Source organism: Sorex araneus, chromosome 4, assembly GCF_027595985.1.
Source record: "Sorex araneus isolate mSorAra2 chromosome 4, mSorAra2.pri, whole genome shotgun sequence".
NCBI classification, from domain to species: domain Eukaryota; kingdom Metazoa; phylum Chordata; class Mammalia; order Eulipotyphla; family Soricidae; genus Sorex; species Sorex araneus.
In genome coordinates this window covers 16,976,854-17,001,650 of record NC_073305.1, presented here as the reverse complement: position 1 = coordinate 17,001,650, position 24,797 = coordinate 16,976,854, and the positions used below count along the sequence as shown (strand labels likewise).

The window sequence follows — 24,797 nt, the reverse complement described above, 5'->3', positions numbered from 1 at the left end:
CCTAATGCAGGAACTTTTGTGAAATGGTTTAATTTGGGGAATGAGGTTATGAGAAAATTATTTCATTTGTGAAGGGAGGCAGCTTTTTAAGAGGAACATTACTTTTCTGACTGGTATGCTAGCTCACACAGGAAGCAGTCCGGACTCAGATGAGTCGTCACAGCCCTGGTTCCTTGAGTTTAGTTTCCCCCTGATTCTTTCCTCTCATTCAGTCTCAGTGGCCAGCGTAAAGAGAAGGAGTTCCCTCCTTTTCTTTAGATACACAGCGACACTATGGTCATTTAGAGTTCACATTTCTATAGGTTCAATCAGCTAGAATATAAAGAGACTTAGAAATAGGGATACAGTAGCACTATAGTACTATCATCCCATTGTTCATCGATTTGCTCGAGTGGGCACCAGTAACATCTCCATTGTGAGACTTCTTGTTACTGTTTTTGGCATATAGAAAACACCATGGGTAGCTTGCCAGGCTCTGCCGTGCAGGCGCGATACTCTTGGTAGCTTGCCGGGCTCTCCTTGAGGGACAGAGGAATCGAACCTGGGTCGGCCGCATGCAAGGCAAACGCTCTACCTGCTGTGCTATCACTCCAGTCCCTCCTCAATGTATACATTGGGAGGAGAAAATGGAATAGGGAGAATGAGCACCCACTGCTAAGTATCAGAAAGGTGCAGTCCACTAGTTTGTAAACAAAGTCCTATCAGAATGTAGCCTGGTTTTGAAACAACATTAAATAACATCACATCAGGTAATACCACTACCTATGGCATATGGGTGCTTTTGTGGCACAGCATCAAAATCTCCTATTACATGGTGCAGAGTACAAAATACCTACTTTCTGGCTCCATACTGAATGTTTGCTGACTCCTACTACTACAGAATCCGGACTGAAAGCAAAATGCAAATATATACACATCTAAACAGGCTTAAAATCTGATAGGGATTAGTATCAGGTATAAATATGCTATGCTATAAACATCAAAATGGATTTCACCATTGTCCATAATCCAACTCCCCTGCTTTCACAAGAATAACTGGTCCACAAGGTCCAGTGAAGTCAAGTGCACCACTCCAAAGTGGACCCCAAGGACTCCCACAGAACCTATGGTGTCTGCACCTACACTGGACCTTGCAGAGCTGTCTTCAAAGAGGTACCAGACAAATGCCAAGTCGGGGCGCTAATTCGTTACCTCCTAGATTAACTAGTGCAGTGTGTAGTAACTGCATTCCTTATTTGCAACCTTGGCATGTGTACTATCTTCTAGGAAATGTGTAAATGGAAATAAAAGACAGCTTAAAAAGGCAACTTGGGGGAGAGGGGAGTGGGGAAAGAGCACATATTTTGCATTCAGGAGGCTTGAGTTTGAACCCCAGGGCTTCGTGGTCACCCGCCCACCCCTCACGCCCAGCATCACTGGGGAAACAACCTGAACACTGATTTGGGAATAGCCTCTAAGCACTACTGGATGGCCCCAAAACTTTGAGGGCAAACCACAGAAATTTGCAACTTAATTCTTTGTAAGGTGTTATTTTTCCCTTCCCAGCCCCAATATTGTTAAGTGCCTGCACCTCTACTGAACTGTATGGCCCGGGTCGAAGCTCCATCTAGCTCCACAGCTGCCCAGTTGCAGTTACATGCAGGCGAGCTGTTGGGTCCCTGAGTACATGGGTAGGTCGGAACCAAGCAAGAGTGTCTGATTTCACAGATTTATCCAGTAGAAGAGAAAACCTGAAAAACATCCCTAACCCAGAAAACTGCAAATGATTAATACAAACATGTTTTCCATGACTTAGAAATAGGGATAGAGTATTAGAATCATCTAAAGTTTGATTCATTAAAGAGCATTAACTTAGAGAAGAGGCTTTGCATATTATAACCTGCGTTCTCTTGGTCTACATTCTCTCTCTCTCTCTGTCTCTCTCTGTCTCCCTGTCTCTCTCTCTCTCTCTGTCTTTTCTTTCTGCCTGTGTCTTTCTGTCTGTGTGTGTTTGTGTGTCTCTGTGTCTCTATCTCTTATCTCTATCTCTCTGTGTGTCTCTCTCTGTGTCTCTGTCTCTCTGTCTCTCTGTCTCTCTCTCTCTCTCTCTCTCTCTCTCTCTCTCTGAGTATGGCACTTTGTGTTGTTAGGTTAGTTGGGCTCTATGCTGGCAATTTTAATGTCCTTTTTTCCACAAAGGCAAACAAAGCCGAGCAAGTGGCAGAGGGATACATATTTCAGATTTCAGAACGTTAATATTTAATCATTATGTGAATTTGTGGCTGATTGCCTGACACCAGTGGTCATGAAAAAAATGCCTTCGAGAAAAGGATGGACAATTCCCAAAGCTACATGGCATGGAGTTAATTCAGGGCTGAGTAGCCACGCACTTTCTAAGCCACATCTGGACACTTTTTTTCTTGAAGTCTTAAAAATGTTGTACTTCTCTCAGTACTTTAGGGTTGTGGAAAGAAATCCCTGACATGGCATGCACTGGCCCTTTATCATGCTCAGTAAATGAGGTGTTCAAACATGGACTTTTGATTTTATTTTTTGAATTTTTTTAAATCACAAATGAGTAGGATATCTTTGAATGACCTCACTTCTGTAGAGGTTCATGAGAAACTCTTTGCCCAGGTAGATTAATCCAGACAGATTATAAAACACACTGTGTACATTTTTACCTTAAACTGGAAGTGCATTTATCACCTGGCCCACCTGTCTTCATTTGAAATGACCATTTTTCTGGACCTTTGTGCTTATCTCTTCTTGATTATGGTTATATTACACTCACAATGCAAATCAAGTTTTTTTACCATTGATCATTTGGGTAAGTGATGGGGATATCACTGTAATCACTAAAGGTTTGCTTTCCCAACCTGTCTGTGGGAGGGAAGAGGTGGGAGGAAGCAAGAAGGCAAAGGGTGGGGGTAGAGCTTCAGAAGCAGGGAAGGCAATGGGATGGAGACAGGGCCACGCCCTCTATATCAGATTGTTCTGTTAAGAGTGTCAGTCCAAACTAATTATATCCTGCATTCCATCTCTTGCTGAGTTACCGCTGAGCATACGTCGTGTGTTTCTGTGTCTGTTCAGAGTCTCTCCCAACTCGGGGGTCAGGGGACCATCATTTCCAGGGATTAAACCTGGGGCTTCCACATAAAGAACATACACTTCATCGTGCTGAGCTATCACCCAGCCCCTACCTGTATTTTTTTAAAAACACTTGTATTGTGTAATCTGTACTATTATCTTTCTTTTCCTAATAAGGGGGTAGGGGTGAGCTCTTTTTTTAAAGAAAACTTTTTCATTTACATGTTTTTTTAGTCATGGAGTTAACCTGTGCTATATCTTTCTCCCCAATAAGGGAAGAATTTTTTCTTTTAAAGAGCATTTATTTGTTTATGAACTCAAGTGCTTATTTATTGGTACTAGAGACACACTCAGCTGTGCTCAGGGCTTACTATTGGCTCTCCTCTGAGCACGCCTGGTAGGATTCATGGAACCATCTGTGGTTCTAAGGATCTAATCTGGGTCATTTGGGTGCTGTGCATTCAGCCCAAGAAAAATAATTTAATGTAGCATACACATATTCCTACATAGAGAGAGTTCTCTATAAGTTCGCCCCCTTTTGTATTTCTCTTACAGTGTTGCATATGATATAGACTGTGTGACAGATTCTCTACCAGATAGAAAGCTATCAAACACATGCCAGTAATTGAAGCATCAGCTAACTGTAGAGTATAAAATATATTAATTTATCCAACACTTAATTTTTTTTATTTTTTCAGTAGATCATTTTATTTATTTATTTTTAAAATTTTATTGAATCCCTGTGAGATAGTTACAAACTTTCATGTTTGGGTTACAATCACACAATAATCAAACACCCATCTCTCCACCAGTACACATTCCCCACCACCGATATCCCCAGTATACCCCCCCATGTTCCCACCCTTCCCCTGCCTCCATGGCAGACAATATTCCCCATACTCTCTCTCTACTTTTGGGCTTTATGGTTTGCAACACAGACACTGAGAGGTCATCATGTTTGGTTCATTATCTACTTTCGGCATGCATCTCCCATCCCGACTGATTCCTCCAGCCATCATTTTCTTAGTGATCCCTTCTCTATTCCATCTGCCTTCTCTCGTCTGCTCATGAAGCAGTCTCCCAACTATGGGGAAATCCTCCTGGCCCTTGTATCTACTGTCCTTGGGTGTCAGCCTCATGTGATATTATTCTATATTTCATAGATGAGTGCAGTTCTCCTATGTCTGTCCCTCTCTTTCTGACTCATTTCACTCATTTCACTTAGACTCTCCATGTCTATCCATTTATAAGCAAATTTCATAACTTCATCTCTCCTAACAGCTGCATAGTATTCCATTGTATAGATGTACCAAAGTTTCTTTAACCAGTCATCTGTTCTAGGGCACTTGAATTGTTTGCAGATTTTGGCTATTGTGAACAGTGCTGCAATAAACATATGGGTTTAAATGTCATTTTGACTGTGTTTTTTTTGCATTCTCGGGATATATTCCTAGAAGTGGTATTGCGGGGTCATATGGAAGCTCAATTTATAGTTTTTGAAGACTGTCCATATTGTTTTCCAGAAAGGCTGGACCAGTCAGCATTCCTACCAACAGTGAAAGAGTGTCCCTTTTCCCCCACATTCACGCCAGCACTGGTTGCTTTTGTTCTTTTGAATGTGTGCCAGTCTCTGTGGTGTGAGATGATATCTCATTGTTGTTTTGATTTGCATCTCCTTGATGACTTGTGATGTGGAGCATTTTTTCATGTGCCTTTTGGCCATTTGTATTTCTTTTTTAAGGAAACTTCTGTTCATTTCTTCTCCCCATTTTTTGATGGAGTTGGAAGTTTTTTTCTTATACAGTTCTACTAGTGTCTTGTATGTACTGGATATTAATGCCTTATCAGATGTGCATTGGGTAAATATTCTTTCCCATTCTGTGTGCTCTTCTGTATTTTGGTCAGTTTGTTTTGAAGTGCAGAAGCTTCTTAGTTTGATGTAGTCCCATTTGTTTATGTTTGCTTCCACTTTCATGGTCAATGCTGTTTCATCCTTAAAGATGCTTTAAGTTTCAATGTCATATCCAACACTTTTTAATAGAGACTGTCTCGTATAGAATCTTTCCTCACCTCAGTTTTAAAGGCTTGTCTTTTGATTAGGCACATAATGCCTTTTTATTGTATATTTGTTTTGGTTTGTTTTTTTATAGCCTTGTTATATGGCTTTTTTGAATCCTGATCTGGAAGAATATTTGAGTTGATGAATTTTAATATGACCTTGAACTTAGAAACTGTTAGGCACTATAATATACAAAAATCATACAGCTTTTAAATAAATATTATATCTGATTCTCTAAAACTGTAGCTTTCTTTTTTGTGCCTTTGTGGATATTGAGGTAGGTTTTTTTTTTCAATTCTAAGTTAAATCCAAACTTAAAACATCATCATCAATTAATTTAAACAATCCTGTTATATAGTGAACTATTTGTTGCCTTTGTTTTAATGGAGTCTCATCATAAGAGACTACCTTTTACCTAACAGTACGAAGAAATTTCTCTCTACTTCTGAGTAATTGTGCATTCTGTTGTTGTATTTATATATGTTCATATAAGTGATATGCCCTGTGTTTCTTTAGGAAGAAAAAAAAAGCTTTAAATAAAACCAAAGTTTTTAAAAATTCCTGATACAGGAAGCAAAAAAGCCAGTACAGTTTCTAATTGCCTTTTAGAATCTCTGAGTTCCCTCATTACCTGTGATTTAAGCTAAAAATGAGGTAATTATAGATAACATCAGTGTTTATCTGGTTGATCTTAGCACCTGCAGTTCTAATGTTGTAGCTCACCCATATCTGGCGCCATACTTTACAGTCTGATGCTGACATACCTGATTTACACTTCTCATATTTCCATAGATTTTTTTTTGAGTTAGATGTTCCTTGTTCGGTGTGGATGGTATTTTTAAAACCATGCCTTGAGAGGGGCATAAAGGTGCATGCTCTCATTTACATGGAATGTTGGAATTATGCTCTCGTCCTTTCATAAAAATCTTGGTTGTTGCTTTTGTTGTTGGGGGAGCCACACCTGGTGATGCTCAGGGATTACACCTAGCTCCGCACTCAGGAATCACTCCCAGTGGGCTCAGGGACCATATGGAATGCGAGGGATCGAATTTGGGATGGCCACTTGCAAGATAGCACCCACCCTACCCCTGTACTCAAACTCCGGCAACCTCGACTAATTTAATTCTATGCATGCTAGAAACAGATTTAAATTTTCATTGTCTGACTTTTCCCTTTGCCTTTGATAAAGTAAATACCCAATTATTACAGCAGTTTTTAAACTGGCATGTGCTGTAGGATCAGACACCTTTGTGCATCGGGTTCAAATTTCTCGCCTTGCATTCCCTCACTTCCTACCCATCCGACTCTGATTTTATCTCAGGACCACCGTCATTCTACCGTAGCTTTTGGTTCCGCTGAGATGATCTGATAACAACTGGGTCATCTCCAAAAACTCCTCACCAAATGCTCTTGTTACCTGTTCCTCACTGGTGGACAGTCCTGTCCACTCCTGTTCTCTGCAACTTATTGTTCTTTCCATTCTCTGTTACATTTTTCTTAGAAATAATTGCCAAAGTTGTTCCTCTTAACCAATTTCTGCTTTTCCTGAGGACCGGACTGTGACTAATCTCTGGACTCTTTTTGATGGCTGTAGTTATTTGGTTTTCTTAAGTGAGCCCCCTGGATCCATGGTGCTCTGTCCAAATGCCTGAAAATGGTATAGAAACCATAAGATTCAGTATAAAATGAATGTTTTCTCTAATATTTGAATTATTCAGAAATTTGCTTGTTAAGAACTGAGCACACAATTCAGTCATTTATACATTATTTACATTATAAAAGTGTTTAAACAATTTAGAAGCTACTAACTGGTTTCATAATTTTATGTGTACATCTTGGGGAAATATTACATTAAATATTTAATTAGAAATAGGTATCTCTTTATGATTGTCAGCTGTAGTTATTCACTGCATATTCTAGTTGATTTCCATATTTTATAAAGATAGCATTGCTGGAGGTTCGACTACTTTCTTAGAGGGATGAGAGCAGGTCTCTGCTTTGTCTTCCTTTGCAGTGATCACAGTGGCCCCTAACGTTCATTTTTCACTGGTCCGTATTTTTCCTCAGTAGCACTGAAGTGGGCCCAGAGCCCCTCACACAGTGCTTCCAAGGTGGCTGTGTCCACTCTAGTAGGCACTGGCCCAAGTCTCTCCCTCTCCCTTATTTAGATGCTGATTTCGTTTTCAGGGACCCAGTACCTGTAAGATCAAGGAGCTGCCGATAGATGGCACTAGTGCTTTGTCAGGAAGCTCCCAAGTCCCAGGTTCTATTTGCTTTTGGTTTTGGTTTTGGTTTTGGTTTTGGCTTGTGTTTTGGTGGGTTGGGCCAAACCAGTGATACTCAGGGTTTACTCCTCTCACTGCACTCAGGGATCACCATGGTGATGCTCTGGGCTGGGAGGGTAGCCTGGGGGGGGGTGTATATTCTGTGCAGACCCTTCATTGCGTGCAAAGCAAGCACCTTACCCCCAGTTTACATTTGTAGTGGGCTTATTTATTTATCTATTTATTTATTTCTGGCCTCATGAATCGGTGCTCAGGACTTACTCCTGCCCTGTGCTCTAGGGTCACTCCTGGAAGGGCTCAGGGGACCATATGGGGTGCCAGGGATCAACCCCAGGGTGCAAGGCAAACATCTTCCCCACTATACCGTTGCTGCAGCCCTATCGTGGGTTATTCTTAACCAATCACAGCAGCTGTTGACTTGCCATCTCAGTTCATCTGGTGAAAATCTATTTCTCATCACTTTGCTGTGAAAAAAAAAATCAGAAACCTAAAGAAGACAATATGAAGGCACATTTAGGTCGCCTAGTGGTCAGAAGCTGTTTGGGTCCTTTGACGTCCCGGTCTGCGTTCTTCAGTCTCATGCCTGCGGTGGGCACCTGTCCCGCTCACCTGCCCCCGGACCAGCCGTTACACCCACGGTGTCCAGCGGTTCCACATCTGCGGGTCGAGAGGCTCAGAGCCCCTTCAGGGTTGTCTTGCTGGCTATCCTAGTGGGATGATTTACCTGATTCTTCCTACTTTACCAAACGCTGCGGAGCTTATTTTTCTGAGTCTTACTTTCCTCGAAGCGCCCTACGAGTGGTGTCATAGAAGGTGTCATTGCCATCTGAGGCGCCACAGAGACAGCGAGTAGCCGACCCAGGCTTGATCGCCAGCACCGCTTATGCACTCCTGAGCGCCTCCAGGAGTGACCCCAGAGCATCACTGAATGCGGCACAAAACACAAAAATCAAACAAAAAAAATGAAGTGATTAAAATATTACATAGCGGTTTTTACAAAGCATTTCAGTAGCATCTTTCCCTGCTGTTTTGGCCGTCACATCAGCATATCTACATAGCTTTCTGCCTGTGTCTCTCTATGCTGGTACATCTGACTTATTTTTGTTAACTAAACGGACAAAGATCCCCCGCGGAGGCCTCAGTGCTCATTGCTCTTTCCCAGGTCTCACCGGGCTCGGGAATAAGCTCACAGGAGAGTGAAGGAGCGGGCCTCGGGATCTGGCTCGGGATCGGCTCTCCGGGGCTTCCCTCTGCTTTTGCAAACCTCTGACAGCTTGGTGCGTGGGGTGTTCCCCTCTCAGTGCCTACAAGAGATGAATGTTTCGTATTCCCTACACGGAGTCTTTGTTTTTAGGTGTGAATTCTCCCCGCAGTTTACTTTCCGAGTCATTTCACATTCGACCTCGGTGAGCACCGAGGCTGAGTGTGTGAGCACTCTGGCCCGGGGAGTGCGGTACATGCAGACACCACAGCTGGGCATCATAGGAACAACAGCAGCAAAGCGAAGGGAGGATGGGGCAGGGGAAGAAAAGAAGAGAACTGTGATCCCAGATGAAGGCCATTGCCAGAGCGTCAGCTCCCCTCCCCCCCAATAAAAGAACACTGCATTAATGAGCCATAGCTTCACACAGCCATCATAACTTCTTGCTTTTGAAAAACACTTCTGAGAGCTGAGCATGTAGTAGCACTGTAGCACTGCCGTCCCGTTGTTCATCGATTTGCTCGAGCGGGCACCAGTAACGTCTCCATCGTGAGACTTGTTACTGTTTTTGGCATATTGAATATGCCACAGGTAGCTTGCCAGGCTCTGCCGAGCAGGCGGGATACTCTCGGTAGCTTGCTGGGCTCTCCGAGAGGGACAGAGGAATCGAACCCGGGTCGGCTGCGTGCAAGGCAAACACCCTACGCATTGTGCTATCGCTCCAGCCAAGACCACATAGTAGGCACTAAATATTGGCTGTGTGTTTACTCTGCAACCCGGCGCTTTAGTGAAACCCTGTTCCCCGGAAGGGAAAGACAACAGATCCCCGTGGGGCCTTCTGCGTGTCTGTTGTTCGAGCTCTTCATCAGTTTGGAGAAGTTCTGCCTTAAGTGGAACTCTAAGTGCCCATGAATAAATTTAGATGATTGTGAATTTCTGAGAGAATGTTTCCATTTCACAGGCCTGGGTCTCCTTTTTTCTCTTCCCCAACTCTGTAATCAAGACACAAGGTCTTATTTAAGCTAACAAATAATTATCCTTCATTATAGAAGTAGTATGTAACTTGACCTTAAAAGGCTGCTTAACTTGACAAGATGGCACTGCATCTAGCCACCAGCTGCGTCTCCCCTCTCGCTATCCTGATACCTGTGAACAGGGGCTGATTTGGGAGGAGGCCAAGGGGGTGGGGGTGGGCGTTCGTCTTTATATAGAGCACATTAGTACTTGGGGACCACTTGGTTTCTCATCGATGGCAATTCCCTGTGTGTGGGTACATTTGAAGTCACTGTTTTTTTCTTCTCATATTCCAAGCTTTTTAATGTAGTCTCACAGTTCCCCGGCCTCGTGTTCTCACGAGATCCTCTCTGCCATTGTCTTTGCGTATTTCTAAAAACTATGTGAAAAGAAAACTTGGATGTCATGAGGTGTGGCTAATATGAAATTGGGGAAAGGCAGCTGAGACGTTAAAGGCATGCAGATGGAATGCCTGAAAATTGCACTCGCATCAAAAGGACATCAAGGAAAATGAGACTAAGTTTTAAATTCCACACAAAGTTTCGGTGTGTTGAAAATAACTATTGGGTTTTTAGAGAAATCCCAAATATGGCAGACAAAGGTGTGACTCTTTGATCTATGGAAAAACTTCATCCTGGGACCAGTAACAGAGTCCACTAAAATATAAGCAGCATTTGTCATCAAAATGATTACCATTCTAAAATGTTATAATGTGCTGAGGACCCCTCTGGGGCCTTGTTGGATGGTTTTTAAGTCTCATAACAAGTTTTGAGGTAAATGCTGTTAATATCGCAATTTCATCTTGTGTACGAGGAAAGGAACCAGGCCGTAGGGAAGTTTCCAGACATGCTGCTTGAGTCAGCAGCCAGCCAGTCGTGCACCGGGCTTGCGTGCTTGGGTTTGCGTGCGTGGCTGTCCGTCTGGGCCCAGTACTGGGGCTCTGATGTCTGTCCCCTCAACCACTTCCCTCTGTTACTTAAATTAGGCAAAGGAAGAAGAAATGAAAAGAACCAAGAGCAAGGGGGGGGGGAGATTTTCACTAATGATACAGATCAAAATGAAATAGTTGTTCAGAAATGTTTTTGGAGTGGCCATTGAAATCCGTTTCTTCCCCTGTGGAGTCGGACTGTGGGGCTCACGGCGTGTTGGCCAGAGGCTCTGCCGGCTGGCAGGGGAGTCAGTGCTCTAGGCTGAGGCTGCAGTTCCGCCTGGGACAGCTGGGGAAGGGCTACTGCTCTCCCTCTGCCGGAGACTCCATGGAGAGCATACAGCGCGCTTGGGAAAGATGGTTTGCAACGTTGTGTGCTTGATCAGACCCTTGGTTCCAAGATGGCATAGAGGGAAGGGCAAGGCTGGCCGTTCTCAGAAATAGGGGGTCTGGCCACTGAAAACTAAAGTGTATATAGAGGGTCTTAAAGGCACTCTCGCTCTCTCCCTCTCTTTCTCTCTCACTCGCTCACTCGCTCTCCTCCTCTCTCCTTTCTCCTCTCTCCCTTCTCTTTTCTTCTTTCTTGCCCTTCTCTTCTTATCTATTCTAATCTCTTCTGTTCTCTTCTGTTTTCTTCACACTCCCTCCCCTCTCCTCTCCTCTCCTCTCCTCTCCTCTCCTCTCCTCTCCTCTCCTCCCCTCCCCTCTCCTCTCCTCCCCTCCCCTCTCCTCTCCTCCCCTCTCCTCTCCTCCCCTCCCCTCCCCTCCCCTCCCCTCCCCTCCCCTCCCCTCCCCTCCCCTCTTTCTCTCAGTCTCTCTCTTCCCCTCTCCTCTCCTCTCGCTCCTCCTCTTTTTCTTTTTGTCTGGTTTTGGGTGGACTAGGGGGTCACTCCCTGCTCACTCCTGGCTCACTCCTGGTGGTCCCGAGAGGCCTTGTGCGGTGTGTCGGATTGAACCCCGGATTGAACCCCGGTCAGCCGCATGCCAGGCCAGCTCCGCCCCGCTGCACCATCTCCCCACTCCCTCCTCGCTTCCTTTGGAGGAAGCAGCTCTAAAACCGCCAGGGTGTTAACTCTGACAATGAATTTAAATTTGTAAGTTTCCTGAGGTTTTAGGAACTCTTGAGAACAACTTGGCAAAACTCTACCGGTGGCCTTCAACTGTTGACAAATGACTGGATGTTTAGCCTGGCCTAAGAGGCAGGGAATATAGGTCTTCTTCCTCCTTTATTCAAACTCAGTAAATGGTTTGGGACAATTAATTTCCAATTGTTCCCCAGTAGAGCAGATTTACTTGTATATTAATGAGGCACAGGTGTTAGGCCCCTGGTGCCTGCGTGCCTGGGAGGCATATTTCAGTTGTTTATCTGCTCAGCCATAGGTACTGCAAGGTACTCAGGCTTGCCTTTCACCATTTTTACAGTGAGGATTTTTAATTTTTTGATGTTATTTTCAAATTTGCTTGCACCTGTTAAAATTTTAAAACTGATCATGTAGAAAGAAGTTGTAGAGAATTTAATAGTCAATGGCAGTAAAAGTTAAAGAAAGTCGTCTTCTATTATATTTAACTGCCCGGCCTGACATTAAAGAGAAATGGGTTCGTGGAAATAGATATTTCATGTGAGAAGCCAGTATAATCAAGGATAGACTTTTTTTTGTTGTATATTTTTGGAGCAGGCTCGCCTTTGTCAATGGCTTAAGCAGCCATATACTTCTATTAATATTCATTTCATTTTTTTTCCTTGTTTATTCACTGAACTGCACTACCAACATTTTAGAGGAAATGGAATAGCCTCCATAGACATTATGAATTTCAGTAGCTGGCATAATTATAGCGATCTACATATTCATTAAATCTACAGAACTCTGTCCAAAAAGACAGCCATGCATTCAGAAACAGTACACAACTAAATATATACGTTTTAAAAGTTGCATTTCTTCGACGTATTCCCAATTAATTTCCTGTAGCACTCCTCTTCAAGCAGAAGAATTTTAACAAAAGGATCCCATGCTTTGGTTTCTTGCATATAGGAAAGAATGGGAAGAACTATTTGTAAACAACAATTACTTGGCAACAATAAGGCAGAAGGGGATTAATGGGCAGCTGAGAAGCAGCAGGTTCCGCAGCATTTGCTGGAAGGTAAGAAGAAAATATTTATTTACAGTTTGTGGTTGCAGTGTATCAACACATTACCTGATGCCCTGGAAGATTAACCATGCAGGGAATCATGCATTTTCCACGACTCTCCACGCTCAGTTTTGGGGGCATCCATGTTTACCTCCCTGGGACATTTTCGTACAAGATTGCCCCAGCGTCATCCTGAGAGACTGGTGTTGGGAAAGGAGTCATTGGGAAAGACTTGTCTTTTCCTCTCCTCTGATGAGGAACAATTCAGCCACCACCTTTTCCTTCCCCCGGAGACTTTTTGCCGAAGCCTTGAAGCTGGGCACGAGTAAAGAGAATGAGCTTTCACAGGTTCCTCTTATATCAGATGTCATTATTCAGTCGTTCTTCCGGTGTTCGTTATGAATAGCAGGTGGAAGAGATGTTTCGTTTCTGTTTTTTTTTGGTTTTTGTTTGTTTGTTTGTTTTTCTCCTGGATACCCAAAGTGAAGGGCTGGAAGGACAAGTGGTAGGAAATTGGGTCAGTCTCCCTGCCAGAGAAAGGACCATTGATTACCAAAGCCAGTAACAATAATCTACAGCTTTCTTTTTAATTACTTGGAAATATTGCCCCTTTTTTGTTCTCTTAAAATGAATTCATTTAGCTTCAGACTCGTTTTTAAAATGACTCGTACCGAAAGGTGGTAGGGTTTATCTGCATAAATTGAACACACGGAGTCTGCAAGTAAAGACAGTAAGAAGCACATGATGGATTAGACAGTTTTAGATTTAATAATTTAGATTTAATAATTAAAATACATTTTTCTTCTCGTAGATGCAGGCAGTAAAGTCAGGAGACCTGCTGCTAGAATATTTGTGGACAGAGATTTGTGCCTCCACCCCCCATTCCTTGTTGTTTAACTTTTGGTGTTCTTCACTTGCTAAAAATAAACTCAAATCCAGATTTATTTTATTGTGATATTAAACTAAATTAAATCAAATTTGTCTTTTTAAGAATGCTTGTTATTTTCCTAAGTTGATTGCCAGTTGTAAATTACAATTTCCTGTTAGGAAAGGAATGACTTTACTTTTTCAGGCTGTGTCCTCAAATTGTTCTTCTCTGTCCCTCACCTGCTTGTTTAAAGACATATAGTGAACGTTGATGTGACTAAGTGGGTTCTATGTCTGTCACCACATTCATAGAAGATTATAAAAAATAGGGATTATACTAGAACCTCAGTGAATCAAACTCATTTTTAGTGTAAATCTAGAGGAAAGGTTGATTCCATTTTATAGCTTTGGGGTCTCATGCTTTTATCTCCAATGGCTTTTTGGATTGTCCAATATCCCCCTATATGTGTCTTCAATATTCTTAAATACACTTTATTAAAGACTAGAATTGTTAACTAAATATTAAATGCCGTGAACCTAACTACCCCTTTCGGGTTTGGGTTGTTGCTGTTTGACATTTTACTGCTGGTTTTTTCAACAGTTCTCTTTTTTTTTTTTTTTCCACTTGACAGCTATTTCTTTGCGTTCTTCCTCAAGATAAAAGTCAGTGGATCAGTAGAATCAAAGAATTAAGAGCATGGTACAGCAGCGTTAAAGAAATTGTAAGTTGAGTTTGTTTATTTTGAATGTAATGGATTCTTTGCTGTGCTGCTCCAGTCCAGCAGTCACTGACCTCTGTGACCATTCTCCTCTCTTCTGTCCTTTGCAGCACATCACCAACCCAAGGAAGGTCGTTGGCCAGCAAGACTTGATGATCAATAATCCCCTCTCGCAGGATGAAGGGGTAAAGTCCATCTCTATTCATATCTCGTATCTTTATTCATACATTTTCCCAGGAGAATATACTTTTGAGGTTGCTCATCAGTCACGATAAAAGCATTATTAGTTCTTTTCAGCTACTTTTTTACCCCACATTCCATATCACTGGACACCTAATGGAGACTGTTCCGTGCTGTCTACAGTGTTGTAGGAATCTTATGGTGCATTTCTGTGTATTAGCATGGGAGCCCCAGGACCTGTAAGAATTAAGGGTAAAGAGGTATAAAAAGAAGCATAGATTGGTTACTCTCAGACAGGATGCAGATGGACTCCCTTTCTGAGGAAAGGAAGTTCACTTCCAGGCAGAAAAGCAACTATTTGAGTCTATGAAAAAGTTTAAAAGGCAAACAAAAAAGATTTCAGGTTTGCCCTGGTGGGCCCCATTAAGAATTATAATAACAACCAAATGAAAATCAGGAAAAATATTTAACTGGAGTTTACTCATATTTTTAGCGAAGTCTAGGAATAGTTAATGCTTTGGAGGTATTCAAGGGCTATTGCCCTTGCTGTTCTAATTCCAATTTTCCTAAAAGAAAATTTTTTTCTAATTGATAGGTTTTATATGATGCATATATGTGTGTGTATGTATACATATATACGTATATATATATACATATATGTGTGTGTGTGTCAGTATGTATCCACTTTTTATTTGGTAGTGCTTGGGTGGCAATTCTGGTTCCTCAGATGTCCAAGGCAAGTGCTCTTCTACTAAGCCACATCCAAGCCTCTTCCTGACGTATATCATATATTGTCTGATATAGCAGCATAAAATATTGAGTAATTAAAAATTTTTACCTAAATTCACGTTTAACATACATAAATACTTACTCGGTTATAAAAGCAAGCTTCTTAGAAAATATCCCATATCGTCTTTAGTGCATTTGAAATTTAGGTCAGATTCATGTTATTAACCAGTTGACCTATGACCCTTCTCTAAATAAGTAGGCCTTTTTTTTTCCCTAGAGGTTTCAGTGAATGTACAACAATAAAAAGTATTAACTCACTTTTGATGGATAATGGAAAATTTTAAATATATATAATAATATCACTGGAAAATGATTTTAGAACAAAGATCTTTTGAAATTAATTGAGACTTTAATGAAAATTATTCCAATCTTGTTTCCTATCTGCATTATGTAATAAGCCAGAGAAGATAAGTTTAATCATTCAAGTGATCCACTAAGATCAATATAAGCAAAGGTGTAAAATTATTTTAAATGCTTAAATTATTTTAAATGCTTTGTTCTCTTTTCATAGAGCCTTTGGAACAAATTCTTCCAAGATAAAGAACTACGAACAATGATTGAACAGGATGTCAAAAGAACGTATGTACATCTATTTGAAAATTGCTTTCAATAACTCAGATTGGTTTTATTTCCTTGAGATTTAGCCAATACTAAAGCTATGGAGGAATCTTAATGCAGTGCAATATTCTATTTGCATTAACAGTAAAGTTATTTAGATTTAATTTAGAAAATAATGATTATTTTATGTTCATAAAATACAAATTTATGTGTTTTTTCAAAATAAATTAAAATATTTATAATTATCTTAAAATAATATGTAATGAGTTTTTCCATTTTTGTCAATTATTTGAAGTTTTATGTTATTACTGAGGTTATGTTATAAAGACAACACTGATATTGTTAGAAAAATTATCTTTATGAGATAATTTTTATACTTGAATCCATTAAAACCATCTTCTTAAATGACAATTATTATTTTAACCTCCTTATTTTTCTTCATTCTGACATTCATGTCTACAGACAACCTCTTCTCTCAATCTTTTTAGTATTGTCACATAAGAAAAGTAGTTTCATAGCACATAGTAAATATCCAGAAATTTTTTCACATTGAATTTCGTAAATTTATATTCAACTTTCTGAGTCATGGCAATTGGGAGGAATCTGCATTAGACAAGTCTGGGACAAATGCTAGCTAGCACATGCTATAATCTTGATCAAATTACTCTTCATGGTCTTCTTTTGCTCTCAGTTTCCTTCCTGTAAGATGGGTAAATAAATAGTAACTAGCTAACAGGAATTCTGTAGATCAATGAGTAAGTAATAGTAGTCATTACATAGATTTACTTATTAACCATGAACTTTTATGTAAATACCAATCAGTTTAGATTAATCAGTGGGAAATAGGATGAGCCAGTTATTAGCAGTTCTGGGTGTTTCCATGACTCAGATCTTTAAAAAAATTTTTTTTAATTGAATCACCAAGAGGTACACAGTTACAATGTTGTTGTGATTGGGTTTCAGTCATAAAATGTTTCAATAGCCATCCTTCACCAGTGTTCATTCCCATCACCAGTGTCCCCAATTTCTCTCTCTCTGTCTGTGTGTGTCTCTCTCTGTCTCTCTCCTCCCCTCTCTTCTCCTTCCCCCCTCTCTCTCCCTCTCTTCTTCTCTCTCTTCCTTCCTCCTTCTGGGCATTATAATTATAATTTAGGTATATCGAGAGGTTTTATATATATATGTATATATATATATATATATATATATATATATATATATCCCTTTGCCTACTTTCAGCATTGAGGTTATATCATAAAAACTCTTGTCCAGAGTGATCATTTTCAACTATTATTGTCTTGCTGGTCTCTTCTCTATCCTAACTTACCCTGTACCCCTCCCTTCTAATTGTGGCAAACTTCTACCCATGAACCAGTCCTCTTTGTCCTTGTTTTTACTGTCCTTGGGTATTAGTCTCATACTACGCTTTTTTATACGTCACTGATGAGTGTGATCATTCAATGTCTGTCTCTCTCCTTTTGACTCATTTCACTCAGCATGTGCATTCATTTATAAGCAAATTTCATAACTTCATTTTTCCTCTTTAGTTGCGTAGTATTCCACTGTGTACATGTACCATAGTTTCTTTGTCCAGTTTTCTGTTCTCAAATATTTTATGATTTTGCCTATCTTCCTCACTTCTGTTTAAGCTCCTACTAAATCTACTACAGTGTGAAGATCTGTTGCTCTGTGATACTTATTTTTTTCTAGGTCCCACGCTCTGAATAATCAGATGACATGGACATGGGCATGACATCATTAGGCTTAATATATCAACAAATGAGATGTTCCATTTTTAAATGAAAATAACTTAGAATAACTTAGAAGACTCTTGTGCTGATATTTACTTAATCAACACTGGTTGTCTTCTCCTTTTCATCCCACCCAGTGTGGTGTGCTATTCAGTCTGTCTGTGGTCTAGAGTATGAGATGTCACTTCAGGAATTCTCAAATTTTGAGTGGAGTGATACAGCTACAATGGACTCGTGGTGACTTTCGGGTCCAGAAACATCTCTGCATCTTGTTGAGCTCTTTTGAGATTTATTTATGAGTTGCCGGATCATGGCTGGTTAATGAGATTATATGGCACCAGAGACAATTGATGGGGGTCACAACCAGGCTCCCTGAAGAACAAGTTGGTAGGGGGAGGTCACCCATTCCTGACTCTGTGAGAGCCTGGAGATTTGGGCGCAAAACCCATATCCCTGAATTTTTTGACAAATTCATTCCTGGATGAGGCTCATCCCGAGCCTGTGGAGTCTGGTCGTGAACATGGCGGTGACTGGGTTCTGGAAGTTTTCGGCTGCCGGGGCTCTGGTAGGGTGGGTGGAGGGCTCAGCCGCCCCCCCCCCCCCTTCGAGGTGCCCCGTATACGAGACTCAGCCTGGCGCAGGGTCTGGAGACATCTCTGAATCCTATTGATCTCTTTCGAGATTTATTTATGAGTCTCTCAGTTCTCTTATTATTTTTATGGGGGGGGGGGTTGGGGTCATGCCCGACGATGCTCAGGGGTTACTCCTGGCTCTGCACTATTGGTGGTGCTCAGGGAACCATTTGGGATGCCAGGGATCGAACCCAGGTTTAGCTGCATGCAAGGCAAACGCCCTCTCCACTGTGGTATCGCTCCAGCCCCAGTTCTTCCATTCTTAAAGAAGTAAACATTTGTCAGAATTCAGAACTCAATTTTTTTTTCTTGGTTTATTGACCGAAAATGCTTGTGGAAGGGTGCGGGAGGGAACTTGGAACTGAGCACAAGAATGACTGTAGAGCACAGCTTGCCAGAGAAGAAAACTCAGAGAAGAGTCAGGTTTGACGCTCTAGTGCCGAGGGTTTGAAAGCCACTGCCCAATAGGACAACTCCCTTGCCCGTAGCTAGCAGAGGCCGCGCTGGGCTTCGGGCACTGGGTTTGGTCCCTCTGGCATGTGCATGTCTGGTGGGGCAGGCAGATGGCGCCAGCAGTGACCAGTTCCATGTTCTGTGGAAGCACTGCTCATGACCACAGCCCCGGGAAGGCGAGGGAACAGACTGGTTTGCCCCTCCCCCACCAAAAATAAAAAGGAAAAAAAAAAAAAGAAAAAATTATCTGTGCCAGCTCTGGAAAAGTTATAAATCAAAGAGCCTGCCTGGCCTGCCCTGAAGGAATTGTAGGGGGGGATGTCTTTGGGCTCGAAGCAAGTTCCCTGAGGGATTCCAGGCTGGGCTGGCTTCTGAGGGAGCCCCAGCGGGCTCGGGGGAGTGTATTAGATGCTGGGGAGAGAACCTGGTGTGGCGGCGATCAAGGCAAGCACCCTACCCACTGTGCTATCGCGTGCCCCCCAGTCCTGGCGTTTTGAAGTGGCTTTCTTACGGGCATCCTTGAGTTGTTCATCCTTCCTTGGGCCACTCAGCTGACCTCACTTATGTCCAGAGCTGATAGCAGAGGATCAATGAGTATCCTCTTGCCTATTGTTTTCTACTTTGTAGCCATGTTCTTGGTTCACATGTTTGTCTTCTACTCGTTTTCTAACTTTTATATTTGTGAAATATTTTATGTCATTCCACAAACTACTTTCACAACATATTAGTTAAAATAATTTTTACTTTTTTTTAAGTTATAGTATTCATTGCAATTAATTCAGATCCACTTTCAAATAATACTTTACCCCATTTCATAGGAGTATAAATTTCAGGGGGGCATTGGGGTTTGGATGTTTTATTTTGGGGCCACACCTATCAGCGCTTAGGGATTACACTTGACTCTGTGATCACTCTTGGAAGGGCTTGGGGGACCTTGTGTGGCACCAGGGCCTTAAACCAGGGTCACCTTGTGCTATCTGTCTGGCCCCCATGAGTTTTTGCTTTTTATGGTAAAAAATATAACTCTAATACTTCTTTTCCATTTCTTGCATCATTGCTGTTATTCGCTTTACATATATATACATATATATGACAGATTTTTTTATGTATCATGTATATACATGCTTTTTTATATATCATATGTTTTTGTTTTATTATATTATGATGAGCCCTGGGGAAAAACATAACGATTGAATCTGAAAATTACGGATTTAAATAGGTCGTAGAGGAAAAGGGAAACTTGTGAATAAGGCAGGGGAATAAAGAGGGAGAGGAGAAGGACCAACACAGATAGACACACTTACCGTATGCTGGGGTTTGTTTGTGGTTTTATTGCTTTTTATTTGTTTTGGCACCATTGCCAAAAATATTTGTTTTATTTATTTGTTTACTCCTGGCAGCACTCTGGACTTATTCCTGTCTCTCCACTCAAAGGTGACTCCTTGTAGGACTTAGGGGACTCCGTGGGGCGCAGGGGATACAACCCTGGTCGGCAGCATGCAAGGCAAAAACCACCTTACCTAATGCACGATCTCTCTAGCCCACGTCATACGCTTTCATAGTAGAATATCTGAATATTATAAAGTAACATAATTTCAAGGAATCATATCATAAAGGCAAACCCAAGATCTCTGTTGTGAGGGGCAGGGTAAGAGCATAGGCTGTTTGGGAATGAGGAGGAAGGGGATCAAGAAGGAGCGAGGACACCATAGAGATGAGAGGCAGAGACGGGCCAATAAGCATACAGAGTTAAACACATTGTTGATTTTATTACTTTGAACTATTATCAGTTAGCTCAGTTAAGAATAAGGAAAATACATTTGTTTTTAATTTTGCTTCACGTCTTTCTTATGCTCTTCTTTTGTGCAAATCTGTGTTTCCGATCTATCTGATTTTTTTTCTCTAAAGAAAGTTTTTAGACTTTGAAGAATTTCTACACAGCAGAAAAACATTCCCTCAAATATTACCTTTTTGCTTATATTTTTCCTTCATTTTTGAAGAATAATTTTTTCAGGTACAGAATTCTATGCTGGTGTTTCTGTTCTCTCAACACTTTATAAATATTTCACATCATCCTCTGTTTTAACTGGCTAGTCTGAGAAGTCCGATAGAACTCTTACCTTTGTGCCTCCATCAGTAAGACTCCTCCCCCCAGTCCCCAAACATAACTTTCAAGACTGCTACAAAATTTGCTTTGTATCAAATTTTCTATAATTTGAAGAATGCCCAGGTATCATGTTTTTTCAACATTCATTCTGTTCAGTATTCTGAATTTTCTGGATCTATTTTTTGGTGTACATTAATTTGGAGAAATTTCTTAGTATGGTTTCAAATATTTGTTCATGGATTTTTCTTTTCTGCATCTCGATCTTTGTTTTCTTTTCAGATTTCGGGGCTTCAGATGACATACTCTGTACCTCAAAGGTTTTTCTTCCATCCTTCTCAGCTCACTAATAGGGCATTTTCTGTGCCTGTCTTTGTTATCATTCTTTTTTTGTTTGTCTCTTAGGAGCTTCGTGGCTTTGCTAACACTGCCCACCATATTTTGGTAGTTTATGTCTCTTAGGCAGGGAGCCTACACTCTGCCTACACTCACTGCCCACCATTTTTTGGTAGTTTTGGGGTTTGGGCGTGTTTTCTACTTTTTTCTTTCAAACTCTTAGTATATTAGTCCTTGCTGTTTTGCATGACCAATTTCGTTTTGCTTTCACTGTCCATCCCTGATCTGGTACTTGCTCCGTCTTCAGATTTTACTTCTCCCCTTCTCTTTGTATGGCTTGTGATATTTTTTCCCTTGACAGATGAACATGAATCATCAGGTAAAGGATCTTCCTTCAGTAGAACTGGTGATGTGATGGTAAGATGACAGGCGAGGAGGAAGTATTCCAGAGTCCTGTAATTATGATCTCCATCTTTCAAGGAGCCTGATGCCTCTGGACTGAGAATTTCACACGTGTTTCTCAGTCTCCTTCCCTGGAGTGGGCTCGTTGGCCATGTCCTTTCCCGAAGGTCAGCTCATTTGGAGTACTTCCAGCAGGCTGGGGGGCTGCTAAACTCGTTTGCCCTAATTGCCTGCCTTGTTTAAGGCAGATGTGTGACCCTCTCCTCCTAGACCAAGCCTATTTTTGCGATTGTTCCTCTGGGAACCTGGTATTAACTCTTAGAGTGCTGTCTGACTCCTCACAGGATGGTTTCCCAGAGTTCGTAGCTCTCAGAGGTGTCCATTCAACCTTCCAGCCGTTCGACAACTACCCTTCTAGTTTTCTTACCAATACAACTATCGAAAACAGACTTTTGCTGGTGAATCTTTGCTCCTGACTTGTTCGGCTCACTTAATGCTCTTCCCTTTAGCTCCCTGAATTTGCCTGTCTCTCCATTCTCAGGGATAATGAGCTTTGCCCTCTGTCTACCCTTTCTGTGGTGGATCCCAGAGTTGAGTTTTCAGTCTGCTTGGCTTTTGCTGGTTATGTTAGTCAGATTACTTTATTTCCCAAAGTAATGACTTACGCACAGCGCTATAATCCACAGTTTCCTGTACTTCAGGATTCTTGGGTTATGCCCCTAAGTTTTGTACTCTCCTTTTACCCGCCTTGCTAATATTACCGTGTCTCTGCTCTGTAGGAATGTTCTGTCTGCCCAGTGGTCCCTGTTGGGAATCTGATGACTCATCCTCCAGACCTGAGTTCACCATCACTTTTCACAAAGCATTTTCCAAGCATTACAATTGGAAATAGTTTGTACCTATTCTTTCTTCTGGTAGAATCTTCTTAAAAACTTTTTAAATGATCTCACTTAATGTTGTTTGGATTTATGTTTTTTAAACTCACCAGTATCTTCAATCTGCCAGTGTATTCAGTACATTTATTTGTTATCCTCATCAGGAAGCCAGGCACTGGGATTGCCAAGATATGGACCCTTAGGAGCTCAAAGTCTAATAGAAAAAGCTGTTTCCCCTCCCCGCCCCCCAATTTTTAATAAAAGATAACTGCTGCCAGTTTATAGGCACAGTTTATAGGAGAGTTGGTGTTACCCCCAACTCTTTATTTTTCATACCTAATGGTTAAGCTCTTGTCAGGAATAGACCAGATTTTCAGTTTTATCTTATTGCATGCAGTCAAGTTGATACCGAAATCACTGCTCACTGATTGTGTATCTTATCACTGATGATCAGTGTTGTTTAATTTTAGTAATAACTAATAACAATTTAATGTTTTCAGTCTTCAGAGACATAAGTACACTTTTAAAAATACTGCATCAGCCTTCTAGTCTGAGTTTAAACAAGATAATTTCATCTCATAAGGAGTGTTTTTTGCCATCACTGTTGAATTTATTTGATCTGAATATGTCACTGCATTAAATATTATCCCCTCTTTCAACTAATTTTAATATTTTATTCTATGAGCTCTTTTTTGCCTCAAAGGAATTTGTATTCATTTCAATTAATTGTTCCTTATCTTAACCTAATGAGGTTGTTACTGTTCTCATTTTTATTACTGTAAAAGTTGATAATCAAAAGGTAAATCAAGAGCTTCGAATTTGCAACATTTCTGATTCAGGGCTTGAATCGTCCATTATGAACCAATTTTGCCATGCTTCAAAGACTGTACGACTAAATGAAATTCAGTATTATTTAAAATGAAGGGAAATATTGAGTTCAGAACAAAATATCATTTCTATATTAGATGCCAAAGAAGTCTGTTATTTGGTCTATCAAGGTCTATTCTAAAAGTGTATTTATAGTGCCTATAATATCATTTGAAAATTAACATTTATAAGCTATTGCCAAATAATATCTTTTCTTCAAATGTGTTCTTCCTCTTTTGAATGATTAAAATCCTTCAACTTTTTTTTATCATTAGAGCTTTGGTTATATGTAAAAGTTGATATGCTTGCCTATTGGATATAGTAGTCATTCTAAATTTCTGGTTTTCTTTGTTTCTGGATTCTGTGGCTTTGTTGTTGACACTGAAGGCCACCAACTAATCACTCTCTTTTCTGCTTGAATCTTCATGGTATGGTTGGATTTGGGGATGCAGCTTTCCCATTTCAATGTTTCCTTTTGTTGCTAGCTTTCTTGTGGGACAAGCTTTGCATAAATTCAATGAAGTAAACTGTCTTTTCCTCTCTCTCTCTCTCTCTCTCTCTCTCTCTCTCTCTCTCTCTCTCTCTCCCACACACACCCCTTTGGTTTGCTGAAATTCTCTCTCCTTTTCTTTATTTTACTTTATTTTATTTTATTTTTATTTGGGGGCTATTCCTGGGAGTCCAGGAATATTGGGGGCTATTCCTGGCTCTGTGATTAGGAGTGACCCCTACACGTGTAGTTGAGGGACCCATAGGTTTGTGCTGAGGCTTCGAACTAGGGTCAGCCACATGCAACCCTTATAGGCTCTCTCCAGCCTGAAATTCTCTTTTGTAAACTAAAATGTATACGGTCCTATTTGGTAGCTATATGGTACATGCGGTTACTTAAATTAAAATAAAGATTTTAAATGTTTTATATTGAATCTTTCTTCACAGTAGCCACATTGCAAATGCTCAGGGTTCCTTCCTGGGGCAGCAACAGATTTCCGTCACTAAAGGAAGTTCTGTTGGACACTGCTACATAATTTGTTTTATTTTTGTAGAGCACATGATATGAGCGTCTCTACTGCATTTTTGATTCATATATATCACCGATTCAGAATATTTACTTAAGACTCCGTTGTGAATTTTTATAGTCTGCAAAGCCTTATCTGAAATTTTGGTTAAATTTAGTTATCATGATACATAAATAATAGGCAGCTTAGAATTGCACACTGAGTTTTTAATTAACAATATAAAATTATTTTGCAAACGTAACCTTTTGTTTATGTTTCTTTTTTAGTCATTCTTTATAGATGTCATTTTGTTAGAAATATCGCCAGTTGCCTGGTCCAATATTGATTGTCACGATTCAAAGAGCAAAGCTGTCCTAAGTGTTGGCATCTTTTACATAGTTTTTTCCAGACCAATTTTATTTTTTTTTTTTTACTTAAATTAAAAAAAAATTCCTCAGGGAAGGAAGATTTTTACAAGCAATTTCAGAGCAGAATTGATTTTGGTGTGTGTTAATGCAGACAATCTGCCCAGTGTTAAAATGTTAAAGAGGAAAAAAAATACACAAGCTGCCATATTCGTGTGATCACA

The 24,797-nt window shown here is 40.7% G+C and overlaps 1 protein-coding gene across 3 annotated transcripts in view; it reads left to right on the top strand.

The window, feature by feature from the left end:
* Positions 1-24,797, top strand: part of TBC1D5 (TBC1 domain family member 5) — a 536,851-nt gene that overhangs the window by 286,287 nt on the left and 225,767 nt on the right. For all 3 annotated transcript variants that reach the window (XM_055135278.1, XM_055135279.1, XM_055135277.1), the window contains 4 exons: positions 12,587-12,695; positions 14,183-14,272; positions 14,380-14,454; positions 15,750-15,817. In XM_055135278.1, the coding sequence (XP_054991253.1) occupies positions 12,587-12,695; positions 14,183-14,272; positions 14,380-14,454; positions 15,750-15,817 (342 nt within the window). The remainder of the gene's footprint in view (positions 1-12,586; positions 12,696-14,182; positions 14,273-14,379; positions 14,455-15,749; positions 15,818-24,797) is intronic.